We start from the raw sequence: 1,398 nt of genomic DNA, 5'->3' as shown, positions 1-1,398 counted from the left end.
GAAATGCAAGGAGGAAATCTCACCATTTGGGGCTTTTTTTTCCTGGAAGGCTTTTCTAGATACCCCAAGTTAGAGATTGCCCTCTTTGTCTTCAGCCTTGTCATGTATCTGACAACCCTCTTGGGCAACAGCACTCTTATTTTAATCACCATCCTAGATGCACGCCTTCGAACCCCCATGTACTTGTTTCTCGGAAATCTCTCTTTCATGGATATTTGTTACACATCTGCTTCTGTTCCCACTTTGCTGGTGAACTTGCTGTCAGCCCAGAAAACGATCCTCTTCTCTGGGTGTGCCGTCCAGATGTACCTGTCCCTTGCCATGGGCTCCACGGAGTGTGTGCTCCTGGCTGTGATGGCATATGACCGTTACGTGGCCATCTGCAACCCGCTGAGATACCCCGTCATCATGAACAGGCAGGTCTGCGTGCAGATGGCCACGGCATCCTGGGCGACGGGCTCTCTGACTGCCCTGCTGGAAACCAGCTTTGCCCTGCAGGTCCCCCTGTGTGGGAACCTCATTGATCACTTCACGTGTGAAATTCTGGCTGTGCTGAAGCTGGCTTGCATGAGTTCACTGCTCATGGACATGATCCTGCTGGTGGTCAGCGTGCTTCTCTTGCCCATCCCAATGCTCTTAATTTGCATCTCTTATGTCTTCATCCTTTCCACGATTCTGAGAATCAGCTCAGCAGAGGGAAGAAGCAAAGCCTTTTCTACCTGTGGTGCCCACTTGACTGTGGTGATCTTGTATTATGGGGCTGCCCTGTCCATGTACCTAAAGCCTTCTTCATCAGGCTCACAAGAAAGAGATAAAATCATCGCGTTGCTCTATGGAGTGCTCACCCCTATGCTGAACCCCATAATTTACAGTTTAAGAAACAAGGAAGTCAAAGATGCCGTGAAAAAAATGCTGGGCAAAATGTCCTCGCATCACACACAGGAACATCTCTGACTGGATGCTTGAGGTTCTTTTTTTTTTTTTTTTTACCAGGGATGTGCCCCTGGCAGAACTCAGCAGAGCAATTCAAGGCAATGCACTCACCCTTACAACACTGACTTGAACTTGAGCTCTGAAATGTCACAGGTGTGAGATAGGTATGCCCAGAGCGATTGTGTGTGGGTGATAGTAGGTTCCAGTTTGCATTTATAGCAATGTCTGTCTTTTCTGCTTTATGATTGTGAGACGTCTGGGGCTATAGAGTCATTACACGTTTGCTCAGAAGGAAACTTGGATCAATTTAGAAAGTCAGTGAATGTTGATGCCCGAGGAAACGTGTCTATCTTCTGTGCCTTAAATTCTATCCAGAATGAGGTGGGAGCATAAAGAAACAAAACCCACTAGGGGTTGGTCTTGCTTCTGCAAGGGAGAAAACAGAATCAGTGAGACATGTAAAGA

The 1,398-nt window shown here is 47.4% G+C and overlaps 1 protein-coding gene across 1 annotated transcript; it reads left to right on the top strand.

Annotated features, from left to right (window-relative positions):
- LOC125121338 (olfactory receptor 2K2) lies at nucleotides 1-954 on the top strand. Its single transcript, XM_047769583.1, has one exon. The coding sequence runs from the start codon at nucleotides 4-6 to the stop codon at nucleotides 952-954; it is 951 nt and encodes a 316-aa protein (XP_047625539.1). The 5' UTR covers nucleotides 1-3.
- The last annotated feature ends 444 nt before the right edge of the window (nucleotides 955-1,398 follow it).

Source organism: Phacochoerus africanus, chromosome 2 (genome assembly GCF_016906955.1).
Source record: "Phacochoerus africanus isolate WHEZ1 chromosome 2, ROS_Pafr_v1, whole genome shotgun sequence".
Taxonomy (NCBI): Eukaryota; Metazoa; Chordata; class Mammalia; order Artiodactyla; family Suidae; genus Phacochoerus; species Phacochoerus africanus.
The sequence above is the reverse complement of the archived record's forward strand: the minus strand, read 5'-3'. Positions and strand labels throughout refer to the sequence as shown.